Consider the following 14,768-nt stretch of genomic DNA (forward strand, 5'->3'; position numbering starts at 1 on the left):
AGTCCTGGTTGCAGTGACAATCACCCAGAACACGTGTAGACCCTTAAAGTCCTTGGGTATAACCCAACTAAGATTGCTCAGTCTCCAGACATGAGGCCCAGACACACTCTGTTTGAGCTCACCATGTCACCAGGATGCTACTCACCACCCTGACACTCTGCAGTGTCGTGCTAGGATACGAGTTCTCAGTTTGTTCACAGCACTGGCCTGTGCTTGGCACTCAGGCTGGGTGTGGGGCAGAAGGGGTGCACTGTATTACAGCGCAAAAGCAAAACAGACGACCACCAAATTCACAAAAGCAGTTTTTATTTGAGGCAAAAAGTCTGACCCCCATAGGACTGGAGTTCTAAGCACTCAAATTTAAGTGTTAGTGGCATGACTTGGGCTATAAATCTTGCTTTCTCTTTGGTTGGAAAAGGTACTCGTGTTAAAGTCCTCCAGGTGGGAAGAAGACCAAGAAAGGCCGAAGAAACTCCTCAGCTACTGGTACTGCCCTCCACATTCTACGTCAAACTAACAAACTCTCACCATCTGGTCTGCAAGGTGCCACCCAGTGCAGAGGGACACTTGCAAGGGCAGATGAGGCAGAAAGAACATGTGTTAAGTCGCTTGGGGAGGAGCAGGATTCGTCCACCACAGCTTCAGACTTCTGCGTGGAAGGGGTAATCCTTGTGTTTGGCACAGCTGTCAGAAAAGAATACATGCAATTTACAAGTTAAAGACTTCCTAAAATTAATTGGGTTCACTTATTTATTTAGTGTGAGTTGCTTCTCTCCTATCGTGTGGGTCCTGGATAAACTCTGTTTATCCTCAGGATTGATCCAAATGTCTGAACACTCTGCACCACCTTGCCAGCTCTCAAGGAAAAAGATTCTGTCTGTAACGAACGAGTCACCAACACAGAGAAACGGAGTCTCACTGTGGACTGAGCAGTCTTAGAGCCTTCTGATCTTAGGTACAGCTACTCAGGCTCTGAGCTCCTCTTGTCTTGTGATGTCAGGAACTGCATCATGTGACAGGCTGCACTAAGCCCTAGCCTGGAGCACACTGGGCAGCAAGTCCTGCGTGGGAACTCTGAGGAGCTGGCAGGATCATACAGCCTCATGTCAACTTTCTGCTGTCTTTTAAGACAGGGTCTGGTGAGGCGGGGCTGGCCTCAAACACACTGCTTAGCTGAGGATGACCTTGAAGTTCAGGTCTTTCTGACTCCAACTCCCAAGTGCTGGGATTACAGGCGTGTGGCACTACACCCAGTTCATTTTATCAGCTCCTGAACACAGGACCAAAAGAACAGAGATAACAAAGCAGTAGAAGGGTTTACGAGCTGTACCTCACTGAACCCTGAAGGGCAAGTCAAACAGCCAGCCACTCACAGGAAAGGAGAGGCCCCTCTGTGACATCTGGAGTGAAATGAGCACCTAACAGCAGCTGGGGATGTACTGCAGGAACAGGGCAAGGGCTGGCATGGAGCCAAGGTTCACAGTCTATTTGGTAGGGCCAATGGCTTATAATGGGAACAAAATGGCAAGAACACTAGAGAAACTAGGCAGGCACAGTGTCAAAGCCTGAACACGTGTGTGTGTGTGTGTGTGTGTGTGTGTGTGTGTGTGTGTGTGTGTGTGTGTGTGTGTGTGTGTGTGTGTGTATGTGTGTGTGTGCGTGCGCGCACATGTTGGAATCAAAGGACAACTAGTGTGACACACACACACTCACATTAAAAAAAAATCCAGTTAATTCTGCAATAAAAAATCAGAGACAATACCATGAAGTCCCAGACAGCTCCTGCTCTTTGGAGAAGAGCAGGAAGGTAAATCAAATATAAGAAAGGTCATTTCTTTCTTAATCAAATCAAACTAAGAAAGGTTGCGCTACTCCTCAGAAGATGAGTATGTTTTCGTCTGAGGCTGTGCTTCTCTTCTAGAATCCAAGCAAAAGTGCACTGCTCGTTTCTTTCCACACCCCAGAGGATGAGGATGAGCCAGGCCCCGGGTATGCAGCTCTCACTGAACACTCAGATCACTCAAGCTCCCCCGCAACTGCCTTTCTTCGCATCCTGGACTCAGACACCAGCAGCAAGAGCTCAGTATAGCCGTGTGTGTCCACAGGAGGGCTAGCATGTTAGGAAAGGTTTGCTGGGAGCACTAGAGCCCGCCCCTGCCCCAACCCCAACTGCAACCCATGTCAACTCAGTACTGTCCAAGCACAGCTGCTTCTAGAATAGTCATGGAAGGTGCAAGGAGGTGAGCAGACACAAAGGGTTTGCTCTCCCCACAAGCTTTGATGTCAGCATCAGCAGTACCAGGGAACTCGCAGGGCTGAGTGACTTAACTACTACAGGCTCTAGGAACCGGATGGATGCTACAGGCAGGTGATTCGCTTCTCTCCTGTCCGTTAGATCCAAAGTAAAAGATGATTTTCACATTAAAAGGTTAAACGTCCTTAGTGTAATATCAGAAAGGGTCCTGTTTCAGAGTCCTGGGCTAGTTCTGTTTACAGCTTACTTAGAACCTGAGGACTCTGTGATGGCAACATGTAAAAAGCCCGAATCACAAACCTTACTGCCTATAGAGACCGTAGAGGTTGCGGCCACCACCAGGCAAACACCGAGTTATGCAGATGGCGAGTGAAAGCAAGAGAGTGTGAGTGAGAATCAAGACAGGAAGACAAAGCAGGCATTGGGGACACAGGCTGCTTCTTAAAGCAAACTCATCCCCAGGGATTCGGAGTCCAAACCCCATTTCAGAGGGAAGCAAAAAACCAGCAGAGGTGAAGCTGAAGGGCCCTGGGTGCCCAAGTGGCATTAAGCCATCTGAGTGGCATTACAGCCATCTGAGTGGCATTACAGCCATCTGAGTGGCATTACAGTCACAGGGTGTTTTGTGCCAGAGCTGGGGCTACCCTGAGCCCAGCACCAGGGTCTTCCTACCAAACTCCTCGTTAGCGTCATTAAGTCAATCGGTCACATGCAAACTCTTCTAGGAAGGTGGGTACCAGAGAAGCCCCTGGGACCATCTGAGTTCAGAAAAGCCAAAGTGGACCAACTGTGCTCCCAGGCAGGTCTCCTGACAGCCACCCTCCCCTGGCTTTGTGCAGTGCCTCCGGGTCTGTATAGATTAGGAGACAAGGTCTGTGTGAAAGCAGGGCGGGCTGCAGGGGAAGGACCCTGCCTCTGGGGCCTGAGAGATGCCTGTTAGTCTAAACATTTGGTGACATAGAATAGGTAGAACAGGCACCACACTGGAACTCACCTCATCAAGGCGCACACCCTCCAGTTCCTGTTGTAGCTGAGTAGAGTGGCCATGTCCTCATTGCTCAGCTCAAAGTCAAAGACCTTACATACAAACATGGAGGAAAGAAACAAAGTCAATAAGCTCACAATAAAACAGAGACAAAGCAGGAAGTTCCAGATGGCCCTCACTGCCTGGAGTGCAGAGGGCAGGAGAGGACATGGGACTTCAAGAAGACTGGTAATTATGCTCCAGAAGGTGCAGGCTTGTGGCCCTATCTGAAATGGCCTCTCCCTTCCAGGATTTCCAAGCAGAGGGCACTGTTCAGTCATTCCTGTCAGGCTCCTGAGCCGCTCTACTGTGATAAGCACCAGGGGAAATTTTACTGAGTGTCCTGACTGCTCCATTCACCAGAAGTGTAAGAGGAGACGCCTCAATAGCTGGAACACCCATTAATCCGGGTTCTGGGTTCTGCGCTGTGATGAAAGAAAGGCTCTGGGCTGTCCCCAGCAGGGCACTCCAGCTGGGGACCGAAGGACAATGCCTCGCGGATCCATGTGTGACAAGGCCTAAGAAAATATGTCAGGTTTTGACATACAGAGCAAGAAAGGCTTCCACGAAGACAAAAGAATGAATACAGGAATATGTAACAGACCCTAGCACACTGACTCCATGATGGAAGGAAGTACCATTCAAGTCATAAAACTCAGCAGGTACACAACACCGTCAGCCAAATCAAAGACCAAGCAAAACACCCAGCGAAGGTGAAGCTGAAGGATGCATTACAGTCATGGGGTGTTTTGTGCCAGACCTGGGGCTACCCTGATGTTAAATTTCAATCCCAGGGCAAGCGTCTAAGGTGCCTATTTAAGGTAGCTAAGCAGACCTGGCCTCCAGGTTCAATACCCTTCAGTCCCTACCAATTACAGGGTGTGGCGGGCACACCCACCTTCTACTCAGCTCTCCAGCCCCTCCCCTATACAGCCCGACGGTTCCCTTACTACCCACTTCGCTCCTTTTGTACCTTTGGCTTCCTGGCTGTTGTACTTGGTCCCCCTCACCCCAACCCCCCGGTTCAGGAGCAGTCATGTCCTTTCCTTTCTAATTTTTTTGTTTGTTTTTATTTTTAATTCACATCAATGTCCATAGTTCTGGAAAAGTCTCTACATGTGCTAGCCTCGCCTTCTGGCTTCTGCAGTTCTACCTCTGGCTAATTGTTCTTGTTAACTGAGGTGTATCACACCCAAGATGTGATTGTGTGCTTAAACCCTGAGAAAGGCTTGGGATCCCAAACACCCAGTGTAGTCACAGGCTGGCTAATAAAGACTTTCTACTTGTTTAAACTCATGTCTGCTTAGTCTTCTCCGGTGGATACCCCACAACAGAATACAGAAAAGAAGTTAGGGTACAGGGTGGACAACTAGACCAGACGGCCTTCCGCAGCACCAGGACTTGGAAATGGAGCTGCACCCTGACAACCCACTCCACTTGGCACATTCTGATGGCGGAATGTGCAGGACTAGACTCTGCTACATTCTCTTGTGACTGCAGCCATGGAGAAACAAGCAAAGTGCACAGTAAGATGAAAAACAGAAACAAACAAAAACGAAACACTAGGTCAGTGGGTTAAGATTGGTCACCGACATTCTTTCTTCTTTTTCAAGACAGTTTCTCTGTGTAGCCCTGGCTGTCCTGGAACTTGCTCTGCAATCCAGGCTGGCCTCAAACTCACAGATCCACCTGCCTCTGATTCCCAAGTGCTGGGATTAAAGGTGTGCGCCACCACCGCCTGGCTGTGTTTTCTTCCCTAATACTTTAGAAATGAATTATGGGGTGAGGTATTAACCCATTTCTAGCAGGACATGTCTCTCGTCCCACATCGTTACATGTAAGTGGTATGTATGGTCACGGTCACGAGGAGGAGGTAGGATTAGAGTAGCTTACTATGTCGTCAGAACCACTCTAGTGCCCATTGTGGACTCTGTGGGGCTGACTTTGAACCAGACTTCGGCAGAGCATCCCTTTGCTTTGACGGGCCAGAGGCTCCTGTGATGTGGTCCCAGGACCGTCCTGGAGCAGCTCTTTCCCAGCTAGCCTCTCACCAGGTAGCCTGAGCTGCTGCAGTGGTGGGGGTAGGGCATTCTCCATGCCTACACTCCTGGTGCCCAAGCATTCCCACCCCTGCTCATGACTGCTTAGGTCTTAACAGAGCCAGTGGATCGGTGTATGTCCTGGGCGTCCATGGACCCACCACCAGCACAGCAATGTTTCCTGAGCACTTAGTGTGGAACCAGGGCTATCAAGTGCTGTCGCGTGTGCACCACGAACTTTAGTCTCACCTCAGCCCTCACCATAGGCACTGTTTTGAGTGTAGTCAAGTGACTTGCTCGGAATCACACAGCTGGGAAAGGAAGGGGAGGACGAGAACCCCCAGGACCCACCTGCCATGGAGGAAAGCCAGGCCTGGAGCTGGGATTTTACCTTAAAGTTCTCAGCAATACGTGCTGGTGTCACAGACTTGGGGATCACGACCAGGTTCCTTTGGATGGGGAACCGGATCAGCACCTGCGGATGCAGAGGTGTGGAGTGTGTAAATACACCGTGTTACCATCTCAGTCAATAAGTGCACAGGCAAAGAGGTTGTGAGACGCCAAGTGACAGCCACGAGTTGGTGCAAATCTGACCCTACAGTCCTGCTCCATCAGTGGCTCCAGGCATGTCACAAGGCCACAGGAAGTCACTGCCTGGTCACACTACCCCTGGAAGAAAGAGAACACCTCCCACACCGCAGGCAGTAAGAGCTCTTCTATTAGTAACCGGGAAGAGCTTCTAAGAACAGCACTAAACGCTGGGCTGATGCCTGTGCCGCACATAGAGACGGTGGGGACAGGCACTATTGTGCCAGGGCCACGTGTCACTTAATTCTCTCAATTTCTACATCTGTGCCCCTGAACTGCATTCTAGGACTCCAAACCACACTTCCACAGAGGGCTTCAGGCTCAGCCCCCTCCACTCCTGACTGACAGGGACCACTGTGAGTGTAGAGTTCAGTCAAAAGTACCAAGAAGCATCCATACCTGGGCTGTAGTTTTATTGTACTTGGCTGCAATTTCCTTGATCCTGGGATCCTCCAGGAGAGAGGGGTCCTCAGGCTTGGCCCTGGAGCAGAGAGATGGGGAAATCAACAATCTTCACCACTGCCACTCAAGGCAGCCGGCCACCTAGCCCTGATCCTCCCACTGACTCCTGGGTGGTTGGTCAGGCTCCTAGACCGAAGCTGGGTCATGATCTACCTGCTGACCCTTTGCAAAAGAATATATATCCATCTCTTGCTCCTAGAAACATGAACCTCCCAGGAAGCCCAGAGGACCCACGGAAGGCCTGCAGCCAGCACAGAAGCATTCTCTCTGACAACCAATCATTCCCTTTGGTTATTTCTTATCTCCAACAGTGCTCCCACAGAAGCTCACCAGGGCCTGTCAGGAGAACCAAGGGGACTGTATGCAGTCACCACGATGCCTTTGCAATGGCAGTACTCAATCAGCTTCTCCTGAGTTAGGTATGGGTGGCACTCGATCTGCAACACAAGCAGGAGGGGTGACTGTGGCAGTGGACACAAATTCATGTGACGTGGTCAATGTCCCTTTTCTCCCCACACAGAAATGTCTGCCTCCCAGATAAGCTGGAACAACTCTCCACATTTCCCAGCTGATGGCCTTCACATTAAGAGCAAGAATAATTTTGTTGCCAATGCTCTATGGCCATAAGCCCATAAGGCCTTCCCTGGCCTTGGCCATTATCAATAGATAAAAGCCTGCAGCTCTCACCAGCTACCCACGGCTTATGTTAGAAGCCACGTCTTTGCTGACTGGCCTCAAATCCTATCCCTGCAGAGCTTCTACTCTCTGTGGTCCACAGGCTAGAGCCAGGACTGGTAAAACAGCATGCCAGCATCCTCCCTTGGGGACGCTTACCTGGTTAACAGCAGGCTTATACTTTAAGCCAGGTTTGTTCAAGATCCTCTCAATCTGAAGAGGGTTGAAGTTGGAGACTCCGATTGCTTTTACCAAACCTTCATCCACTAGTTGCTCCATAGCCTAAAAAGAAAAGAGATCTGAGTTCTAAAATGAACTCCAAGAGAACAAGAACCAGAAGCATGTTTGTGTCCAGCACTTTACAGGTGAGCCCTCCCATCCGCGGCCAGACCCTTCTATCTTTCAGAAGCCAAGAGGAAAACTGGACTGGCTTTCACGAGACTTAGCAGACAGACACAGAGACGGAATGATCTAAGCACAGGACATGGCAGAGCAGATCACTCACGCCTGGCTTGCACACAATAACAGGGTACCAGCAATAAACACGGGTCTCAGCCAGGGGCATCTTACCGTCCAAGTGTCCACAAAATCGGTGTCACTAGGAATCACGTTTCCCGATGCATCCAGGGGGAAATAGTCAGGCCCAGGCTGTCAGTAACAACAAGCACACACACAAAATCATCAGTGACACTTCTTCACAGACTTATTAATCTCACAGCACTACAAACTGTGGAAGATGGTAAGAGGTATATCTGGTAGCCAAGATGAAAAGGAACCAGAAAGTGACCCCGATGGGAATCCCTGTCATGACTGGAGCTGTGAGGGTGTCAAATGGAGATTCAGACATATCCAAGTCTCTGAGCCCAAGCCTGACATGGAGAAGGGCCTGTGGGCAGGGTAGGGAAACTCAGGCACTGTGAGTCTCAGTGGCTCTCAGACCTAGAAAGCTATCACTCTGCCTCTCTCTTTCTGGCTTGTCATAAAAAACACAGGGTGAAAATCTAGTCCCTCGAGCCCCAAGAGACCATGGTAAGCTAAAACAGAGTGGAGGATAAAACCAGTGACCTTTCCATCTGGGTCACCACACAGAAATACAAGAAGTGACTCTGAGATCTGCGGGTCACCACACAAATGAGACTGGCATGCAACGGAGGTGCAGACTCGTGTGTGTGTGTGTGTGTGTGTGTGTGTGTGTGTGTGTGTGTGTGTGCGCGCGCGCGCGCAGGCGTGCATCACATGTAAGCCCCAGAGGAAACTCAGCGGGGCAGGCTTCACCTACAGCCGTGTGCAACAGGGACAACAGCAGTCCTGTCAGCCATATTTACTGTCAGTTTTAAGTTCTGGAGGCATTGAGTGAAAAGAGTGGTGTCCCCCAGACTCCAAAGGCTGCATCTGAGCCACCAGCGCTTCAGACAGTGCAGAGAGGCCTGAAGTTGGTTTCTAATACGTTTTAGGTGATGACGCTGATGCTGGCCCAGAAGCACACCCCAAGCAGCAGAGACAAGATGAGTCAAGCACCTATAAGGTGCTGAGAAGAAAGAGAAGACCGCACCTGAACCGCTCGGATCCAGCCCCCGTGTGCCTCTCACCTTGAAGCCAGTTGGCCAGTGAATAAGGTAGAGGTCCAGGTAGTCCAGCTGCAGGTCGCTCAGCGTCTTCTGGCAGGCCCCTTTCACCATGCTCTGGTCGTGGAACGTGCACCACAGCTGGAGCCAGCAAACGGCACAGGTTACCCTGCCATGCCAATGCCTCTTCCCGGCTGGGAGCCACACAGTCCCAAGGCTGAGGACACACATGCTCTCCTCTCCCCATAACCATGACGCTAGGAGTAGCTGGAGAGTTTCCAGTTCATACTGCGGATCCCAACTTCCCAAAGGCAAGTGGGGTGGTCAGGTCAAGAGCACCTCACAGAGACTAAACGAGGCACGGCTGTAGATCAGGAGGTGCTAAACACATGCTCTAGGTCTACTTCCCAGCCAAGCTGGTCCACATGGAGCCAGCATCGCCCTCCAATCTGGGCTCCTTTGTACATCCACAGCCTCTAGCTAAAACTAAAGGCCAGCAGTGAAACCCAGTTTGTCAACTAACTTAACTCTGTCCCTGAAGTCACTCCTTACAAGGGCAAGTCAACCCCCAACCAGGCTCTCATCTACAGGCCCAGCAAAGAGATACACAGGTGGACAAGTAACAGGTCCACCACCCGCCCAGCACTAACCGCCATCATGTTAAGGGTGGACCTGACTGGCAGCTGGGTCCCCCTGGCTGGGAGTGAACTGGACCCCAGCATCCTCACAGATTGGTGGTACCTTGCTGACAATGAAGAGATCCTGGCGCTTCACCACCTGCTCCTTGAGCTTCTCCTGGAGGGCCACCCCCACCTCCTTCTCATTCTGGTACACCTGGGCGCAGTCAATGTGGCGATACCCCATGTCGATAGCAACCTTCACAGCCTCGGTCACCTGGCCAGGAGGAGACTGCAAAGGGAGGAATGTCAGTCATCGATTAAAACCCAAACCAAACAGAGCCGTGCCTGCCCAGAGCCGAGAAAGGACAGTGGGGTTAGTAATCCTGGATCAGGCTCCTGTTCTGAGGTTAGGCCATGTCAGGCCAACACGCATTTATGCTACAGCATTCCAGTCAGCCCCCGACAGGGGTGTCAATTTCACCTCAGCAGAGCCTGACAGCCACAGGCCAGCAGCCTAGGTATGATCCTCTGAAGGCAGAAGCATGAACACTGTGAGGTTTGGGGTAGCCTGGTCAGAAGAAAGAAAAAAAAAAAAAGCACTAGCCAAGATCTATGTAACAAAAGGCACCATTTCACTCAAATAGTTCATGGCATTTATCACAGAACAAGAGCTCAACTGCTGCTGACCCAGGAGGTGGGCACGGACATGGACACGTGGTCTCTCAGAGGTAACAGCAGACAGAAGTGAGTGGAAAGGGAAGATGGCTCCTTGCAAGATTATCACCTGAGCTTGGTAAGGAACGTGAGAAGCCTGGCCACTGAGGAGGAGGAAGAAGAGGAGGAGCCTGCATAGTCCTGAGCTTCACCAGTCCCCGGACTGCACAGCACTGTTACCCATCCCCAGGCTGCTCTTGCCAAGACTAGAGAGCCAAACAAGACCCTGCGCTGGGCGCCGCTGAACGAACACAGCACATTCCTCTGGCGAGCTGGGGCAAAATCGGATGAAAAAGAAAACTCCCCAAGGCCATCAGCAGCTGCCAACGTCTGTTTTGTCTGGAGCCTTGTGAACAAAACAGTCAGGGGATAAAACAGCAAACAGCAGAAGAAGCCCATCCCCAGCACCTGTGGGCAGTGGTCTTTGCTCCTCACCCAGTGGGGAAGGACCTGCCCGGTGGAAGGGCCACAGCGTTCTTAGGACTGAGTTACCTTCACTACGTGCCTTTAGACTGCTTGGCCCCCCTCTCATTTCCCTGGAGGACCCAAGAGTGCACCTGTAGCTTAGCTTCTCCACAGGTTCCTCCTGTGGTTAAAGGAACTATCTCGGCCTATGCAGGGAAAGGCTCTCCCGGACAGGGCCCTCTGGGGCAGCCAGACACAGCCATGGCTGGTACTAGCTGTGAGGGAAAAGGAAAATCCCTGATTGAGAAAGACCACACAAGAGGGGCCTGGAGAGTGTGTGTGTGTTTCTCCTGCCTCGGACATACGATGAATTTATAGCAGGATCCAGGGCCCTTGTGCTGACTCTCATGCTCGCCTTGTAGGAAGCCTACTTAGAGCCTGGCAGAGCTTGGCTTTGGATAGAGCGCTGGGCACAAGGTCCAGGCTGGGCAAAGCCACCCGACATTTGCCACAGCCACTCACACAGAAGCAGGAACATGGCGTGAGCCGAGCGGGGCTATGGTACTCCATTTCAGGACCTGCGCCCACCCGCTGAGGAATCATCCTGGAGTCCTTTGCTGGGAGAATGAGGGCTCGCAACTCCTTGAGAGAATGGGGTCTCAAACGTCTCAATTCTGGTAACCTAATTTATAACCCAGAATGGAATCCAAACCGTGAATCTAGTGACTGTCATGGCTATTGCAATGAGGCCCCCACCCCTACCCCAACTTTTCTGCTTGCCTTCTGCGTGAGGTTAACCTGGCTTTTCTGTTCCTCCAAGCTAGAGTGCAGCATGCACTGAGACTACACTGTCGCAGACCAACACTACACTGAGCGACGTCGTGGAACATCTGACGCCAAACCAAAACCCACAGGAAAAAAATTCTGTGTGATGTTTTCACGGAAAGACAAAGACAGATAAAGGCTCAAAGCGCAGGTCAGGAGAAAGAACACTGCTTCCAGGGGCTTCCTTCCCACACAGGCCAGAACCCTGGTGGCTTAGTAAACAGGCTTAAATGTACCACCTCCCCAAGTCTCTGACAGAAAACCCCCAGAATGATCACAATGTGCCACCTTTCATGCCCTACCCAGTCGCCACAAAGAGCACTTCCCACTGCTGGATTGAGAGAAACCAGCCTCACTTGTTTGTTTTGATGGTATAACCTCGCCTCACAGTTCAAGAACTTTAACGGTGATTCCAAGAGATGAAGACTGAACCCTCAAGAATGGCCTTTTCCCCAGCCTGAGAACACTGAAAGCCCACAGCCTAGTTTAGCAACAACACTAATAAAACGTGTTCTACTGTTATCGGTCAATAAAGCTGTCCGGATTTTAAGACACATCTCCACTCCACAGAGATGTAGCTCCAGGACCGGCCCTGCATAGACAAGATATATTTGATTTTTTTTTTTTTTATCTTAAATATGGAAAGGTTGAGGAGTGTAGCCTGGTCACTGGCAGGCCACCAGAAAACCAAACTCCTACTTCAATGAGCACAGCATTTCTCCCTGACCACAGGCTCTAGGACTGTCAGTGGACACTTGCTTTAACTCATGAAATGGCAGGAGGACCCTTGCACAGTTTTCTTCTAAGGACAAGTACTATTATCCCAGAGAGGCAAAAATCACACTCAAAAAGCAAGCAAAGAAAATATATCACAGCTTAAGAATGCCATGTGACCCTGTGAAAGGGAATACAGGGCGTGAGCACATATATAGTAGTTTTATCTGAGATACCAGAATCCAATTGGGATACAATTAGGCCAAAAAGAAAAAAAAAGTTCACCTCAAGAGACTCATGGTTTTGAGGCACAGAGGGCATTAACTGGAAAATAGTCTGAGAACACAGCTGTCCCTACATTCCTAGCAGCAATTCCTAGCCTATGTGTGGAAGAGACAATGGCCGTGTCCTTCAAAGATTTTCAACTAGGTCAAAACATTATCAGTAAAAGGGCCTGGTGGTCTGTATCAGGCCAGCTCTGCCTTAAAGGCCTCCTGACCACACAAAACTTAAAACAGTATTTTAATGTAATATTGTATATTTAGCATGCATTTGGGGGGTCCAGAGGGCAGGCAAGTTGGCCAGGAAGAAATTCCATGCAAGTAAGAGTGTCTCCCAACTGCCTCAAATCCTCACCTCCCAGGAGAAACAGATTCCCTCAAGGGAAGAGTGGATCATACCCTGTCAGAGTCCCGCTGTGGTCTGTGAGGTACCAGGTGGCCACAGATGAAGTTCCAGAACAAGAGACCGCACCCACACACCCTCTGTGACCATCACAGTGACTATGATATACTGTGTCATCTATGAAGGAACGCCACACATGTGCAAGGAAAGTATTAAGTTGATATTCTTTTTTTAAAAAGGGAAATCTGGGGGCTGGGGATTTAGCTCAGTGGTAGAGCGCTTGCCTAGGAAGCGCAAGGCCCTGGGTTCGGTCCCCAGCTCCGAAAAAAAAAAGAACCAAAAAAAAAAAGGAAATCTGGAAGTCTCGGCTGTCCTCCTGTCTCTCACTGCCACCCTTCGTCCCTCCACGCTCTCTGCACCAACCTCCCCCTGCCCCCAGACACAGGCAGACATTTTCTTCACCCTGCCCTAACTCAACATGACTTCTGGATCCATTCTACAAGCCAGGCGCTGCGGGAAGTGACAGGAATATCTGTGAAGGCGGCAGAATGATCTATACATTAAAATGTATGTAATTTTAAACAAACACCCAGCTCTCTGGGGCTGTTGCATCCGCTCTAGCCACCGGCTTATGAATGTTTACTCGTGTTTACCCGAGAACTGATCTCAAAATGCTTTTCTAAAGTTATGAGCTTGGTTTTTAGAGAAATGGGACAGAATTAAAGTATCAGCATCCCACCCATGTTGAGGGTCGTGTATTACAAAACCACTGTAGTTATGTGTGCCTTTACTGTGCTGTGTTTATTACAGCAAGGAAACCATCTTTCTTATCCTTCCAATGCATAGAATTTAATCTGGTATGATGGTTCTCATTCAATCACATCTTTACAGTCACCAAGGACCCTTTGGAAGGAAACGAAAGCCGCACTTGCTAATCTACTGGCTTAGAAACACATTCAGAGAAAGACAAGTCTATGACTTGTTTCTTATTCACCATATACATTACCCACTTTAACTGTAGTCTGGGTAGAAACAGACTGTCCAGTTTCAAACCATCTGAACTCAACCCTGCATGATTTTCTCTTTCCTTCACTGTGTCTAAGTGCTTACATACAGCCCAGGTTCACCCATACTCCAGGTTCTTAAAGATCCAGGTCACAGCAGTAGCTTAAGAGCTGGGTTTTTCTGCTTCAGCAATACCACCAAAACTGGTTCCTTATTTTTCAAATAATCAAATCAGTTATAATTTTTAGTTTTTAATTATCGGTTCTTTCTTTTTGTATTTCACTCTAACGTATCAGGCCGTCTTCTCAAGCCTGCTGTGTTGTGTTGGGGTTTGGGGAGGGTGGCACCCAGCAAAGCGGAAACCAGATTAATTCTAGAGGAGTTCCGCACCCGTTAAGAGCTGCACTCAGCGATTTAAGGAAAAGAGAAACAGGCTGGTTCACTGCAAACTCTCGCCTCCTAATTTAATTATCTCAGGCCTATCGGCCCAAGTGGCTCATTCCCGAGAGGGCAACATCTGCTCCAAGTGAGGTCAACTCACTCGTGAGTTTGGGGTGCCAGATGACAAATCTAGAGCCCTGCTTCAGTTCCTCTCACCCCCGTGGGTGTGTCTCCACCTGGGGCACCCACGCGGACTCGCGCAATGCTCGCCCAGAGCCCCACACGCGGGGCCGCGGCCGGATGCGCCCACAGGCCCCAACCACCCGAGCCCCGCTCCGCGCAGGCCGCTCAGGGTCACCCAGCGGGTGGCGGGCCACGCCCTGATGAGCACCTACCTTCCAGGTGCCCAGACCCAGGGTGGGCATCTTGGTGCCGTTGTTGAGTTCCAGATGGCTAGCCATGATTGCTGCAAGTTACGCACAACGACCCGCAAGAGTGCAGCGCTGGCTCCGGCGCGCACCTTTAAATAGCCCCAACAGCCTGCAGAAAGGACGCCTGCGATTGGCGCACGGCTAAGAGACGGCGCCTTCTGATTGGTCTCTTCCGTGGTCCTTAAAGGGTCAGCGAGGATGCTTCTTTCCCTAGGTCCTAGAGGCACGGAATTCTCCAGCTGCTCTGCGCCCCACGTGGCAGAGTGTTTGCCTGCTGTTGAAGCACCAGACTAAACGCTCTGAAAATAACCGGCAGACTAGAGATAAGGAGACTGGGAAAAGGTTTTGGTTTCATTTTAGAGGCCAGAAAAAGACGCTTGTGTTTTTTTCTAATCTCAGAATAATACTCTTCTGGAATCCTGCACATCTTGTTTTGAAACTG

At 50.3% G+C, this 14,768-nt stretch overlaps 1 protein-coding gene across 1 annotated transcript; it reads right to left on the reverse strand.

Annotated features, from left to right (window-relative positions):
* Nucleotides 1-291: 291 nt before the first annotated feature.
* Akr1b1 (aldo-keto reductase family 1 member B1) lies at nt 292-14,394 on the reverse strand. Its single transcript, NM_012498.1, has 10 exons — nt 14,291-14,394; nt 9,349-9,516; nt 8,632-8,748; nt 7,613-7,690; nt 7,202-7,324; nt 6,698-6,804; nt 6,305-6,386; nt 5,709-5,792; nt 3,249-3,331; nt 292-684 (listed from the first exon to the last, which is right to left on the reverse strand). The coding sequence occupies exons 1-10, from the start codon at nt 14,354-14,356 to the stop codon at nt 642-644; spliced, it is 951 nt and encodes a 316-aa protein (NP_036630.1). The 5' UTR covers nt 14,357-14,394; the 3' UTR covers nt 292-641.
* Between the last annotated feature and the right edge of the window lie 374 nt (nt 14,395-14,768).

This window comes from Rattus norvegicus, chromosome 4 (genome assembly GCF_021556685.1).
Source record: "Rattus norvegicus strain SHRSP/BbbUtx chromosome 4, alternate assembly SHRSP_T2T, whole genome shotgun sequence".
NCBI classification, from domain to species: domain Eukaryota; kingdom Metazoa; phylum Chordata; class Mammalia; order Rodentia; family Muridae; genus Rattus; species Rattus norvegicus.